The sequence below is a fragment of the Chenopodium album genome, chromosome 4, assembly GCF_948465745.1.
Source record: "Chenopodium album chromosome 4, dcCheAlbu1.1, whole genome shotgun sequence".
Classification (NCBI taxonomy): Eukaryota; Viridiplantae; Streptophyta; class Magnoliopsida; order Caryophyllales; family Amaranthaceae; genus Chenopodium; species Chenopodium album.
Window position 1 is genome coordinate 9,977,783 of NC_137837.1, and position 13,784 is coordinate 9,991,566.

The following is a 13,784-nucleotide window of genomic DNA, read 5'->3' on the forward strand; positions in this document are numbered from 1 at the left end:
TATTATAAACCTAAAAAAACAATAAAGAAACAAGGATTGAGGCTTTCCACTGATTAAAATCGATGAAAGCCTCTACAAAATTCAACAATAGAGGCTAGGGTTTTGGAGAGAGAAAGGAGGAAAAAGGAGGAGAGTAATTCATGATATTGACTATCCCCCTTTATCCAACCCAACCTGTAGGGCTTGTTTGACATCACTATGGTTTTCTATTTTTGGTTTTTTATTTTTCAAAATCATATAATATACTATCAAAAATGAATCAAACTTATTAAAATTATGATAATTTTGAAAACTGACAAAAGAAAAGTGAACAACTTTTTTTTCTTCTTGTTTTCTGTATTTTTTTAAAAGAATGAAAACAAAAAACGAGGACAAACAAGCGTTTAAAGTTTTCGAGTTTAATTTTTCAATCTTAACCTGACTTGTTTAATTTGGGTTGTGTTCGAGTTGACCCGTCACCCCATCCCTATTTTAATTATAAATGGGTCAACATGAACCCATTTGGCTTATCCTTTTTCAGATTGACTTGAATCCATAGAGTAGTTGAATTAAAAAAAAACACATTAACTAAATTTCCACCATTGCATTGATAAAGACAGGACAAAAGAATGAAAAACGGGTTGAAAAATCTGAACTTAACCTTATTTAATTTTTCAAGTTTTGTTCATGTCAACCCATTTAATAAATCGGGTTGGAAAATTCAAGCCAAGGCTACTATTTTTAGTTTGTGTCATGTCAGATTTTGTCAAGCCTAGTTGTGTGAAAATTGTAGTGAGTATTTGAGAAAATAAAAGGGTAGAAGGTTAATTGATACTTCATAGAGTTCTTACTTTATAAGTTTGTTCTCCCTCCAATTTTAAATACTTGCTCTATTTTCCTTTTACGGCTGCTTTTAAATACTTGCTCTATTTCCTTATTTGGAAAATTTTTATAATATTTAATTCATTTTTCTCAACTAGTGGGAGCCAATTTGTTACTTTTAGATTCTCTCTTATCTAATTTACCTTCCACTTATTCCACTACCTCTGTATTTTACTATTACTTATCCTAATTTATCCGAAAAAACTCCGCACCAAAGAAATGAACAAAGTTTTTAAAAATGGAGAGAGTACTCCGGAAATTTATTTCTAATTCAAAACTGTGTTCGCCACACACGACATTATTACTAATCCATAATTGGATAATTCATTAATTGGACGGATCTAACCCATTTATAACTGGGGCGGGTCAGGGGTTTTAGTAATTATCAAACTCCTCCTCCTCTCTCTCACTTACTCCATTGAAGCGCACTTGACGTTCTCCATTGAGGCGCCATCTAATATCTGTATCCTCCATTGCAGCAGCTTTTTAGGTAAGTATTTGTTTCTTTTTTGTAATCATCATATCAATTTCACAATCTAGGGTTTACTTTAATTTAATTGTCAGTGTAGTAGATTAGGGTTCGAAATTCTCAACTATTGATTCTAATTAGATTATGAAAGCTCATTATCAGCGATTATGTTGTTATAAAAGAAAATAATGAGCCTAATTGATGATTGAATCTATAATTATGAGCTTTATTTGATGATTGAATCAAATTTGGTTGCTAATGTATTGCATAACCCTTTAATTTTAGGATTGAACTATGAAATTAGACCTCTTCCCCTTCATTTGCAAAATACTATCAATTGAAGCAAGAATGTAGGGTTTTTGAGCTGTTGAAGCCGTTGCGATATCATGTTCTGTGTATCATGAGCTGATTCTGCGCGTTTTTGATATTCAGTGGCATTTTTGAGGTGTTCATTCTGTTGAATCATAGGATAAATAACTTCATTGCTTGCCACTCGTGTTGACGCAGTTGCGATATCATGTTCTATGTATCATTAGCTGATTCTGCGCGTTTTTGATATTCAATGGCATTTTTGAGGTGTTCATTCTTTTGAATCATTAGTATAAATAACTTCATTGCTTGTTACTCGTGCTGACGAAGTTGCGATATCATGTTCTGTGCATCATTATCTGATTCTGCGCATTTTAGATTTTCAATGGCATTTTTGAGGTTTTCATACTGTTGAATCATTAGTATGGATAACTTCATTGCTAGCTACTCATAGGCGAGGCGGTGTGAACCTTTTCTAGCTTAAACCCTGTGATTAGGTTTTTAAGGTGTTCTCTTTTGCATGAATTTTGCTTGGCGATTTTCCGGTGTTTCTGGCACTTCTGCCAAACAGTATGATTTATTTCGACCGTCTAAACTTAGCCATAGGTTCTAGTTCCAGAGCTCAATTAGTTGGTCTCCAGTGATCATTCAGCTAGGCTAAATTTCTGAACTCCATTATTCATTTATTAGTAATGAATTAATTCTTAACTTGTCGCTGATGGCTCACCTGTTCTGGTCCTAAGGCTCCTAACGCAGCTTAGGTTACATCACAATTAATCAAGCGAAGTAGCTCTGCTTCTTTCCAATGGATATTCATGTTAAGAATTCTTTATCTTCACCATGTGATTGTTTAGAGTTGCTCATGTCTGCTGCTGTTGTTGCTTGTTGGTTTGTTGTGCTGTTGGTACTATTGCTGTATGCTTGTGATTTTTGTCGCAGCTGCAGTTTTCTTTGCTGTTGTAACAGGCTGCTTTTTTCACTGCTGCAATATCGTCGGTGCTACTGCAATAATTGGTTTTTGTTGTTGTTGTTGTTGTTGTTGTTGCTGTGATAATAACCTGTTCTGCAAACAGAGTAAAATCATCTCTGTTGCCCGAGAGAAACAAAAATGAACAAGAAGAAGATATTCAAACTAGCAAAGGGGTTTAGAGGCAGAGCAAAGAATTGCATAAGAATAGCTAGGGAGAGAGTGGAAAAGGCACTTCAGTACTCTTATAGGGATCGCCGCAACAAGAAGCGTGATATGCGCTCTCTTTGGATTGAACGCATCAATGCTGGTGCCCGCCAACACGGCGTAAGTATATTTAATTATAGAGCTTGATCACATCTATGCTTGTATAAATTGATTTAAAATTGTAGCCTGTGTGAACTTGAGAGTATTATTTTGAGATCCCTACCTAAGTTCCAAAAATAATCTTGGGTTTGAGTAAATCTGAAATGTTCAAGGTTTGTTCTTTGTCAATTATATTGGTTAATGAGCTTAAAGACCAGTAACCTAAGATGCAAAGTGAAAAATTTCTTATGGAACTGTTGTTCCATCTTTAAAATTTTTTAATTTTTGAGTCATCACTTTAGGAAGTCATACTCTGAGTTATGTTAAATCATTTTGGGTTCTGATCTTCTCTGAAGAGTCATATTGTATATTGGGGTGTCAAACAATAGCAACTGTTTGTATTACTAATCTTCTGAAATTTCAATAAACTTCATGAATCCTATGACCTGTGGAAGAACACTAATAATTTGGTTTCTACGAAATTCGTATTGCCTGCTACTTGGTTTTACTGAGTGGTGTGGTCCAACAACTCACTAGGGTATATAGTGCTGTGTTCATGTTAGTTGTGTTCATCCAACATCTTGGGAAGCTTTTATTTTGGTATTGTACTGATGAACAGTATTGCCTATAACTCTATATGTGAAGCATTCTATTGTACAACAATCTTTGTTGTCTCCTCATAAACAATATTGTAGATGAATTTTTTGCAGAAAAATTTACTAGGGTTGAAGACTTGAAGGACTCTTAACCTCACGAATAGATTATTTTCTTGAATCTGGATCTTTTGTCTTTTTTCTGGGAGAAAAGTGTGAAATTGTTCCTACACGAATGTCCTTAAGTTAATGGTGATAGATTAAGTATGCTCCACTGGTTGTGTAAGCTAATCCAGGAAGGTGAATTACAGAATGTTGTAATAAGAGATATGGCGCCACAACCTCTATTAAAGATTTTAAGGTGATCAAGGGAAATCAATCTTCGCATCAGACAACCCCAGACACTAGCCTGCGTTCACATTCTACAGAAAGAGCCTTATGTTGGATGTGATTCTCATTAATTTCTTTATCGGATGTGATTCTCATTAATTTCTTTATCAAATGTGTGTGGAGCTCCCGTCCTAATGTCCTATATCTAGAATAAAATGTGAGGAGTGATGTTCATCTTGGTGAGATAAAGAGTTTTTGTTGAGGCTAACTTTGCTGTGATTTTGGAGACTGGATTTGGCAAAAATTTGTTATATAATGCCAGTCCTTTTGCCATGTCACAATTACAGGCGTCAATTATTCCAGATGGTTTCTCTTGCACAAAGCTGTATTAGGAAATTAAAATAATGGCTGGAAATTGTTGTAACAGAGATCTGGAGTTTGTACTTTTTTTGGAAAGAGGGAGGGGGGGTTGTCCAATCTACAATAAGTGCAATCACAAGTAGCTATTAGGTAAAGGTAGATCCGTTATTATCTTTAAAAAAAGTGTTTTTTGGTGTTTAATGGAATGAAGTTAAAGAAACAGTGTCTTCCAACATTTGGATTATAATGAATTAAAATAGAATGGCTCATAGTCTTGGTCTCTCTTACATTGAATTGTGAAGCAATCATTGCGCCTGGGTCTCTCTTTCATTGACATATGAAGTGATCAATGCGCACTGGTTTTAGGATCAGCTGGAACCACCTCTTTGTTGTCGTGTTTTGGACCCCTTTGGCCGTGCCAAAAATAGGAGCATCTGTAGAGGCATTGTAGTATATGTATTTTTGTTTTGGAGTGCTGTCAATGTGCAGGAACAATTTTAGTTCTACTCTTTCAGTGTATGATGATGTATATATCGTTTGAATTGTCATCTGAGTTGTCCTAAAGTATTCTTCATCATTAAATATCCCTATTCTTATGGCTGCAGGTAAACTATGGTAACTTCATGTGTGGGCTGATGAAGGAAAACATACAGCTAAACAGAAAGGTCTTGTCAGAACTGGCCATGCACGAGCCCTACAGCTTCAAGGCTCTGGTGGATGTATCACGCAATGCCAATCCAAAAAACAAAATAGTAGAACCTAAGAAGGTTGGCCTTGCTTCTGTTCTGTGATGGACGGTTAGGTTTGTTGGCTGGAGCATCATCATTGCTGCAACAAAATTTCGTCTATCCTGGAACTAAGACAAAATATACAAGCTGCAAACTTTTTTCTTTACTCGTCTTTTAAAGATGTATTGTGGCCTGTGGGCAGAGAATTTAGAATCCTAGTGCTTAGGTTGGCTTGATTATCCCAGGTCTATTTCTCTGGGTAGTTTATTTTAGGTATTATTCAGTGTGTAAGAAGACAAACTATCTTAATTATAATAATTGGTCTGTTGTGGTAAATTGGCAATGGTTATCAAACCTGGTTATCATACCAGGAGGTCAACGCTTGAGAATAGAGTGAGAAGTTTTGTAAATTCCTACTCCCGAGTATGGTCACTGCACTTGCTTAACTTTTCAAAACTATACTAGAAAAATCCACCAGGTGTACACAAACACAAACCATCTACCCAAGAATTTGCATCTTGATTATATAGCAGACCTCTCACTTGTTTTTTCATGCAGATGGAATCAAACTTTTTCATGGCACTATTTCTAGCTTGCTCTAAAATCTGACCTATTTGAATTGTTTTTTGCATTGTAAAAATAAGTTCTAATAATAATTACATACTAATATTCAAAAGGGCATAAATTACAATGCATCATATGCCTCTTATTAATTAGCTATAAAACAATCCTTCCTATAATCAATCTTAATCTTCTACATTTTGCAATGCCATTAATCTATAAATTAACATGCAAATCACCTTTTACAATCATCTTCTTACAAACTTGATCAATAATAATTATAACAAAGCAAAACTCTCTTTTAATTCACCCATAATATCTTCAAACATGGGAAACAAAGCTGTTCTCTTGGTATTATTTCTAGTTTGCTCTATCATCATTGCTAGTGAAGCAACTCCTCACCATCAAGATAACGGCGTCGAGGCGAACAACGACGTACATAATGGTGCTAACAAGCATAGAATCATGGCTGATTTGAGCCCCAAGGGAAAAGGAAAGCAACCAACTCATTCATCTGGACCTTCAAGAGGTAGAGACACTCGTGGAAATCTTGTTCCTGGCGCTGGACATAATTAATAACAATAATTATTATTATAATAATCTCTTCTAGTATATGAATATATCAGCTTAAGTTGTCTAAAATAATGATTGGTCCATACAAATGTAGCTCCAAATTTTGATGTATTAGTTAGATGTTCTGAGAATTTATCGTATAATTTGTAACATACCCTTTAAAATTGGGAAAAACTCGTCAATTTTAGAGTATATTCATTTTTGCAAATTTTTTTGGTGTGGAGTTTTACGAGGAAGTAATATTTTTTTTATAAAATTATTTTCCCATGCGCCATATATATAGTATCTGAAGAAATGCACCAATATTAGTTAAACAAGAAGATTTTTTTGACAATTACCACCTATAAATATTGGCGTTTTAGCAATTACCACCTATTATTTTTTTAAATCATCAAAAATTTCCACCTATTTGGTTCTGAACTAAAGTGTGATGTCATGTGAGACCCACTAACTACCTTCTCACCCTATTTCCCGCCTTTTCATTCTTTCTCTCAAAGTCTTTCCCTAGTCAGTTATACGTTACATGCAACATTGTTTCACAATTATAAATCTAAAATAGTATATATAAAAAATTTCTCAAAGTATTTTCCTGATCAAAATTCCATCACTAACGAAGCTAAATAAGAGAGTTCATTTCATCCATGTGCCACATCGTCATCGATTGAGAAAGTTTATTTCAAAAGTCCAATGAGTTTTCATCCTAAAATCATATGACAATATGAAGAATGGTCCCTAAACTTTATAAAGTGTTTATCTCCCTCATCTTTTATAAATGTGGGATACTTACCTGTACTTGTTTGGGAATACTATGCTTCAAAAGTTAAGCCGGCCACTAATTGAAAGAAGATATACCTAATTGTATGTAAATAGATTTACGTACAATAAATACATGGGTAAAAGTCGTAAAACAACAATCTATTTTGCTTGTATTTTACTATATTTATATGTTTATTTTAATAAAAATATTAAGTAATTTCATAATGATGCCGAATGTTGTTAATGCTATTCATTTTTTATTGTTGTCTATGTAGGTGCTTTTCAACTCATTACCAATGTGATATGCTTTTTATTTATTAATATATATGTTAGTTTGTGCTTTTATTATAATGTTATTACTGTTCTATTATATATTTATATAGTATATACATATGCATTTTGTTACAAGAATATACTAAAATCACTCCATCAATGTGCATGTAGAACTACTACATCTAACCGGGTATGTTGTCTAATTTGTGCTACTAGACCAAAATCTTGCACAGATCAACCTATTCTAGGTGGCACCACTCTCCTATCATAAACTAAATATACCAATAAAGATAGGAGATAAAAATACATATCATATATACTAATATTTTTTTTTAACACGTAGTTAATAAGAGTTAGCTTGCGTGATTAGGTTAATTATGATATGACAAATTAAACCGTTAAATTACCTAATTAGTAGTTGCAAATTTTATCGATATGTACAATTATTAATGTTGTTAAAAAATATTTGATTTGGCGTTACATTTTGCATATGCTGTGTATACTTTAAAAAGTAATTGACGGTTAGTTTACCGTTAAATTAGGTTAGCTCGTTGTTGCATATTTAAAACCGTTAGTTTAAATTTACCAGTTAGATGAAATCTGACCTGATATAGAAAATTTAAACTACATTATTAGCATATGCATACGTTAATTATCAATCAAAAAATATTAATGTTGTTGTTTTTTATTTTTATTTTTGTATCGAAGTTATTAATGTTGTTAGTTTTGCTTATATTTTTTTAATGATTTTATAACCAACTATTTGTTACCTTAATTACTTATTGTTAAACTATTGTTGTATAGTTTTAATTTGATTTGATATGATAAAACAAAAGGTTTCTATTAGCTAGTTCTTGTAAATATTACCAATGTTACCATTATTGTTTATTTATGTGTCCAATTAAAATCTAATTACACTCCCCTTCAAAAAAAAAAAAAAAAAAAAAAAAAAAAATCTAATTACACTCATAATATATTTACTCCGTATTTAAACAGAAACAAACAATGACAAGAATTGAATCAAACAAAACTGAAAATTTAAAAGGCAAAAACGAGGAAGAAAGAATGAGAGAAGTGTATATGTTTACTTTTTATATGCAACATTGTTTGACAATTCACATTGAAAACTTTAATTTGAAGTGTAACTAACCTATTAAAAGTCTAACACATAAACTAACAAACCATCACTCTTTATTTTAATTTTTTATTTTATTTTTACAAAAATTGCCTAATAACCGAATCAGAACCTCACACATGTCAGCCTAATCGATCCAGGTAACCCACTCTCTTTGTCTAACTTCTAAAATATATACAAGAGTAATCTACGAAACACAATAGTCCACCCAAAAATTTTACAACAATAAAATTAAACAAAACCTCTCTTTTCTTCTCTCTATATTTTTTACTATATGCATGCAATGGCTTCAAACTTGAGAAACAAAGTTTATTTCTTGGTACTAATTCTAGCTTTCTATATCATTACAAGTGATTCAACCCGCCACCTTCGTGATTCCGCAATCAACAAGGACAACAACGATGATAGCAACGGAGATGACAACATTATCAACATTAACAACAACAACAACAACAAGAGAAACATGATGGAAGATAGGCATATATATAGTTATGGTCCTTATTTTTCATATAAGGGAAAACGACTAATTCCGTATTCTGGACCTTCAACACGTAAAAATTCCAATGAAAAAGGTGTTATTAATTTTTTTTTTTGAACGGAGGTGTTATTAATTAGTAAATGTACTTAATAAAATATTCTATATTCCAAAAATATTATTGAGTGAAGATTTCGTGGATTATTTTACAAAAATATTAGGTCCACTTTACAATTGGGAAATTAATTTTGTTAAATGTGTTTGTTTATTTTGCCCCCCTTTCCCCCAACAAAAATGTTCGTACATTTGCATTGTATAATATTAGTCTTTTACGTTACTTAGATGTAGTTCTTCTCGCAATCACTAAAGATTAAAATTTTTTTTAGACAATTCACTCTATTTGATTTATTTTAGACAAATAAGTACAATTTTTTTTATAAGAGTAACCTTAACTTAAACAAGTATAAAATTATACTTTTGCGAAATTCTAAAGGTACTTTCATATCTAACTTTGTATGTACGAGTACCTTTAACTTTCTAATTGCAAAATGTGACATTGTAACTTTAATTTTGTAAGGTGGTGTTAGTTTTGATGATCAATTTGAGTTACAACTTAAACCACCTTATTAAATGTTGCAAATTTTAATTGTGAATTTTAAGTTTGTTAGGAATTTTTATCAAAAACTACCTAATATAATTGAGAATTTGTGAGATCCCACCTAATAAAAAAAAAATGTTGTAATGAACTACTTTTCTTTTCTTTTTTTTTTTTTTTTTTTTTTTTTTTTTTTTTTAACAACAACAACCTATTAAATAAAAGATATTATCCTGTAAAAAAAATTAAAAGATATTATAAAAGACTACCTCTATCAGATTTCCGCCGTTAACTATTTTCTCTAACGTTGAACCAACCACGTCGCGTGCCCCCCACGTGACTATTACAAAACCCTTCCCAAAAGAGAAAAATATCAATTTGAATTGATCCAAACTCCTAACCATCTTAATAGATTATGGGCCTGTTCACATTTACTTAATTTCAGTTCAGCTCCAATCAGTTCAGTTCAATTTATTTCAGCTCCAATCAATTCAATTCAGTTCAGCTCCTAATTTCCCTCTCTCATAAAATATTCATTTCAGCTCAGTTCAATTCAGTTTAGTTCAGTTCACCTCCAATCAGTTTAGTTTAGTTCAACTCCAATCAGTTCACTTGAGTTCCGTTTAGTTCAGCTCAGTTTAGTAAATGTAAACAAGCCCTAACTCCACCTGCAAATTGAGGGGTTTTATTGAAAGAACAACCCACACACTTCATGCATGATGTCATCGTGACATCCACCCACACGCACATCTTCCATAGTCCTAATTCCTAAACTCCTAAATCATGAGAAAAGTATCAGTAACGCACCATAAAATTGGCTAGTTACAGCTCATGAAAAATCTTGTTTCAACTTCAATTAACTATTTTCAAATTCAATTTATTAAACATAATTTTATATTTTTTTTCAAAATCTTTTTTTAGGGAAGAATAGTTGACATATGTAGTGGAATATTCTTTCAAATGTGTTAGACCTTGAGACTTTGAGAGTATGTAGTGCAAGTGTACGTACAACTGTACAAGCAAAACGTTAGTTTAATTTGATGCCTCATTAAATGATTAAAACACCATTTAGTTGTGAAATGTGATGTTTGTTACCATTAATTTCATCAATTTTTTACCAATATACTATACTTTCAACGTGAAGTTCTGCGTTTTTTATGTGCTTCTCCACTACTACCATTCGTTACATGCATTATAAGTAGTACAAAATTAAATGCTCTTCGGCATTGACACATTGTACGTAATACTGAATTTGCGACGGTTAGCTTAGCTTAACACGCCTTTAACCAGCTGTTAGGCTGCGTGATGTAACATAGGGCTTAAGTAGTTAGCTAAATATAGTACATTTAAGTTCTTATATACACTCGAGGATATATAACTTTATTTATTCATAGACCGTGTGTGTGTAATTGTATAATTATTCGCATGATAATACGATACTCCATATATGCAATGCATTACCATTTACCACTGGTGCATGTCTTGAGTGAACGATCAAAGGAGATTTTAATAAATTTATTTTTAGAGGTAAAACCGGTGTTTTTTTTTTTTTTTTTTTTTTTTTTTCCTCGTACTCTTAGTAAGGAATTTTTTTAACTAGAATAATTATATAGCAAAGAGAAAGATTTGTTGAATTATTTAGACTGGGAATCCAATCAGAATAAATTAGTATTTAGATTGGGAATCCAATCAGAATTTTGACCTAAATATTTGTTGAATTTTATGTGCAAAGAGAGAAAGAACTATTTTAGTTTTAATAAAATTAAATAATCTAAGAGTTTTTTTTTAAGGATATAGAGAGAAAATAAGTTATTATTATTATTATTATTATTATTATTATTATTATTATTATTATTATTATTATTATTATTATTATTATTATTATTATTATTATTATTATTATTATTATTATTATTATTATTATTATTATTATTTTAAGAGTTTGTTGGTTGAGCTGTGTAAATGCATCATTGTTCTCTGGTACTCCCTCCATTGTTTATTAAAAGAGTTTTTCGTCAATAATTTGTTGTGACACATTGATTCTGCTAATTTGGTTAATTAATTACCTTTTAAATGTATTATGTTATTCCCCCGCCCCTTCATTACATTCTTGTATTCCTTATTTGGTGACCTAAAAATGTTGTGCCTATTTTTCTATATTGATTTCATGTTTAAAGTACCTTCATACTCCCACTTTGGATCATCTCAACCAAAAGTTTAAACTGATGGTTGAAGCCCAAAATTGCTTTATATATTCTATCACGCCCCATCACATGAGATCTCTTTGAGCTTGAAGTGTAGATACGGCAATGAGCCCCTTCATACCCAACACGAATTATTCCACTTAAAAGAAGGGATGAATGAGATTCGAACTCGTGACCTTTATATCACACTTGCGGATCATCTTAAGCTAATGGTTTAGGCTTAAAAATATGATTTATACTCTATCAAAATACATTAAATTGTACAGACTAAAAAAGTGCATTAAATAATTTTTTCATTAATGTCTCCATAGTTTGACTAGAAAACAAAATATAATATTATTTTTTGTAATCTTTTAAACTATTCACCAAATATTACATAGTATACTAGCTCATCACTTATTTATTCATTTGACAGTCTTGACCACCCTTACACCCGGCAAGTTTTTGGGATGAAAGGGGGATATGGTTGATGGTTCTATATATATATATATATATATATATATATATATATATATATATATATATATATATATATATATATATTTTGACAATAGCAAAGGGACGGAAACTAAACTAAAACAAATTAGATGGTTCTATATATATATAAGAAGATGGCAGCTAGGAATGGAATTAACCTAGATGTTCAAACAAATATACAATTTTCACCTTAATCTTAATTTTTATTTGAAAATAGTGTACAACCATGATTTACTATCCAAATAACAAGGTGAAGGTTGTGCTACTTCTATTCATGTTAATTATTTTTTCTTTAACTAGTTTTGAGAGCGGAGCAAGATTCAAATGCCCTATAAAAATTTCAAATGCAATTCTAGAAACCAAAGATTATTATGATCGTCATTGGTTGCCACATTCTGGACCATCAAGAAGACACAACGATTGTGTTTTTACAAAGAAAGATGATGCTAGTCAAATTACTCATCGTAACATACCTTGATAACTCAATTACTCCGGTCGGTTTGTTATTGTTCTTGGTTTCCAAACTAGATTTAGTTGTTTTTTATTTTTTTTTGTCCGTTTTCTAAATTATTATGATTCTAAATTTTGATAGGTATGACTAATGCTAGTATTTAAATTTCTTTATATGACATATATCCCTTTTTATTTATTTATTTATTAAATTTAAGTTTTTTTGTTGTTCTTTTGTTTCCTTAACCTTAATCCCCCCCCTTTTTTTTTTAAAAAAAAAAAAAAAAGATGTTCGGGCCAGATTACCTAGCTTAGATTAGCAAGCAAGGCTCCTTGAGGGTGGGAGGAGCCAGGAGGTAGGGATAAGGTAAGGGTTTCCATATCCCCTAGGGGTGAGCATAATAGGGTACCCAACAATTTTACATCTAAACTAAATATGATCCTACATTCTAAAATCTCTTGTGCGTGGGAGAACAAAGATTAGCAAAAGTGATTTGCAACAAGCCTTTGAGCTACAATGCACATCCAACCGTTATGAAATATGTGAATATGTTTCCAATCATTAACTTGGTGCTAGCTAGTGTGGTACCACAAATGCAAGATTTATTTTTTCAAAATTGTTCTTTCTATTTACATTGATAAAAGTATCATGGATTCCAAATAGTTCTTCCCATTCGGAATTATTTTCAAATATGTTTGTGGTCAATTATCCGTGCACTTTATCTAAGAGTTTGTCGAGGGATATAGAGAGAAAAACGTACTTTTAAGTTTAAAAAAAAAAAAAAAAAACTAATTTGAGAGTTTGTTGATTGAGTTGTGCAATTGCAACATTATTGTTCTCTACTACATAGGGCCATCTCAAATAATTTAGGAGCCTTGTATTATTTTTATATTAGACCTTTTAATGATTTTGAAATGTCCGAATTTGAGGTCTATAACTGAATGATTATGTTCCAATTCCCTCCCAATTGTTATTACGGGGAGATCGAACACGCTGTTCTTCCTACCAAGTGTAATCCCAATTACCATTGCACCAACAACTAATTGGTTGTAATTTTAAATATGAAATTATGTTTTATAGTCTTAAACTCATATAATTGTCATTCCCTTTCTTGTTTTACATGATAAAACACATAAAATTTATTTTCGTTTAGTTAAGTTAATGAATTTGATGATAGCATTTCATTTCTAACTACTACCTCCGATCCGGATCATATTACATGCAACTTTGGAATTTTTTATATCTCACAAATAATACCCCAAAGTTGCATATAATATAATCCGGAGGTAGTATATATTTCCTTTTTTCGAGAGAATCTCTCTCTCTCTCTCTCTCTCTCTCTATATCTATATATATATATA

General features: G+C 31.5%; 1 protein-coding gene across 1 annotated transcript; it reads left to right on the forward strand.

Annotated features, from left to right (window-relative positions):
- Nucleotides 1–1,194: 1,194 nt before the first annotated feature.
- On the forward strand, nt 1,195–5,259 carry LOC145626642 (uncharacterized). The gene is made up of 3 exons (XM_081679112.1): nt 1,195–1,351; nt 2,713–2,933; nt 4,801–5,259. Exons 2-3 carry the CDS (start codon nt 2,748–2,750, stop codon nt 4,984–4,986), a joined length of 372 nt encoding a protein of 123 aa, XP_081535238.1. The 5' UTR covers nt 1,195–1,351; nt 2,713–2,747; the 3' UTR covers nt 4,987–5,259.
- Nucleotides 5,260–13,784: the final 8,525 nt, after the last annotated feature.

Coding starts and splice junctions, on each gene's coding strand:
- LOC145626642 (XM_081679112.1), top strand. CDS start 2,748: ATGAACAAGAAGAAGATATTCAAACTAGCAAAGGGGTTTAGAGGCAGA. Junction 2,934..4,800: donor CTGGTGCCCGCCAACACGGC/GTAAGTATATTT, acceptor TTATGGCTGCAG/GTAAACTATGGTAACTTCAT.